This window comes from Buceros rhinoceros, unplaced genomic scaffold (assembly GCF_000710305.1).
Source record: "Buceros rhinoceros silvestris isolate BGI_N320 unplaced genomic scaffold, ASM71030v1 scaffold36081, whole genome shotgun sequence".
In the NCBI taxonomy this organism is placed as follows: domain Eukaryota; kingdom Metazoa; phylum Chordata; class Aves; order Bucerotiformes; family Bucerotidae; genus Buceros; species Buceros rhinoceros.
The window spans coordinates 5,538-7,332 of NW_010395427.1; the positions used below are offsets into that span (position 1 = coordinate 5,538).

The 1,795-nt window shown below is 61.0% G+C and overlaps 1 protein-coding gene across 1 annotated transcript in view; it reads right to left on the reverse strand.

Annotated features, from left to right (window-relative positions):
* LOC104501697 (sideroflexin-1-like) overlaps positions 1 to 1,792 on the reverse strand; it is a gene marked incomplete at both ends in the record, with an annotated part of 3,374 nt that extends 1,582 nt beyond the window's left edge. The window contains 5 exons of the mRNA XM_010145550.1: positions 21 to 122; positions 555 to 640; positions 1,099 to 1,174; positions 1,438 to 1,536; positions 1,713 to 1,792. Coding sequence (XP_010143852.1) covers positions 21 to 122; positions 555 to 640; positions 1,099 to 1,174; positions 1,438 to 1,536; positions 1,713 to 1,792 — 443 coding nt within the window. The remainder of the gene's footprint in view (positions 1 to 20; positions 123 to 554; positions 641 to 1,098; positions 1,175 to 1,437; positions 1,537 to 1,712) is intronic.
* Between the last annotated feature and the right edge of the window lie 3 nt (positions 1,793 to 1,795).

Here is a 1,795-nt window from a genome sequence, read left to right on the forward strand (position 1 = left end):
GGCGGGTGCCCGTGCCAATGCGGGACACCACCACCTGGAAAAGGGCTTGCTGAGCTGCAGCCGTGGACTCACCCAGGCGGTTCCCATTCTCATCCGTGATGGGGATCCCCAGCTTGAGCTCTCTGCAGGGAGAGCGGGAGTCAGGGAGCCCCAGGGCGTACAGGTGGAGAGATCAAGGGACAGGGCAGGGACACAGCCCAGGGGCATGTCTCCAAGGGAGGTTGGCAGTCTCCTGTACTCCCTGTCCACTGCCTGCATAATAAGTCATGGGGGGGGCAGGGGGGTGTCTCAGCTGGACCCACAATCACACTTGGGGGGTCCTCAGTGGGGCCGGATGGGGATGGGGAGTTCACAGCTAGCTTAACCGGTAACTCCTTAGGAAACAACCGGCTGCTTGGAAACAACCCTCAAAACAACCCCCCAGGGTAAGGGATGTCAGCAGGGCCAGGAAGGAAATACCCTGCAAACCCAGGGCACTGCTCCCCACATCCCCCACCAGTGCCTGGTGAACCCCAACGCGATCCCAAGCACCCTGTCCCAGCCCAGGGGCTCACCTCTGCCTCATCAGCGGGATGTTGATGCAATTGGCAGCAGCCACGGCCGCAAAAGGCACGTACCGGCCAATGATGGCTGGCAAGTGCTGGGGAGGCAAGCAGGGAGCACATCATGCAGGTGATCTGGGGGCAGAGCTGGCTGTCCCTGGGTCTGACACTGTCCTCCTGCAAGACCCCAGGGTGTCCCAGTCCCACCAGTAAAACCATTCCCTCCTCCCCTGCAATTCCCAGCCAGTGAAAGCAGGACAGCCCAGGGGGTCCAGGAAGTCCCATGTTCCCTCCCAGCCCTGGAGGGAAGACAAGGAGTGAAAGAAGCCTGGAGAGATCCAGCTGGGGAGAGAGTGGGATGGAGGGACAGGCCACCTCTGAAGCCATCGCTGGGGACATGGGCTGCCTTGTGCAGCCATCCCCAAGAAACTCTTCCTCCATTTTCTTCCCTGTCCTCGGTGATGGGGTGAATCCCCTGCTCAGCTCAGAGCTCAGGAAGACCCCACGGGAAGGGTCCAGGTGCCCCAGCCAGTGAGATGGCTAAGGACCACCTTACCTTGGTGAGCGATTTGAGCCCCAGTGCTGTGACAACTGCCCCCGTGGTCGCGCTCACATAGGCCGTTCCCAGCTGGCTGCAAGAGCAGGAGGTGACATCAAGCCAGCGTACCCCCCATCCCACCCCCAACGAAGGGACAGCATGCCCTTTGATAGCCTCAGGATACCCGGCTTCCCCTCCCAGCTCTACCACTAACCCTGCCAGGCCCACTGGTGTCCATCTCTGGCTGCGTCAGGTCCCCGCCATCCCGCCTCACAGCCCCTCACTATTCGGGAAGTTATTCAAGGCACCTCCTGCAGCGTTTTGAGGAACCCTGGGGACCTAGAGAGAGATGTTTACCTCGGGGAGATGGGTGCATCCCCGCTGCGGTTGGTGTAGTTGACAATGGCGTTGAAGGACTGGTTGACCCACTGCCAGAAAAGCACGGCCGGCGTGGTCCTACCAGAGAGAGGAGGGTGCCGCTGGCACTGGGGGATGCCACCCATGCTCCTACGGCATGGGTGCCTTGCGGAGTATAGGGCACGTGTCTCCTCCTACCCCAAGGCCAGGAGGGTGCGTGGGTGCCTGCCCCAAGCACCCTCCAGGGTGAAGGAGGGTGAAAAAGGGACAGGTACCTGTAGAAGGTCAACATACAACCAGTGATGGTCATGTTCATGGGGACCTGGGCGGACATGCGCCCTATGAGGAGCATCTTCTC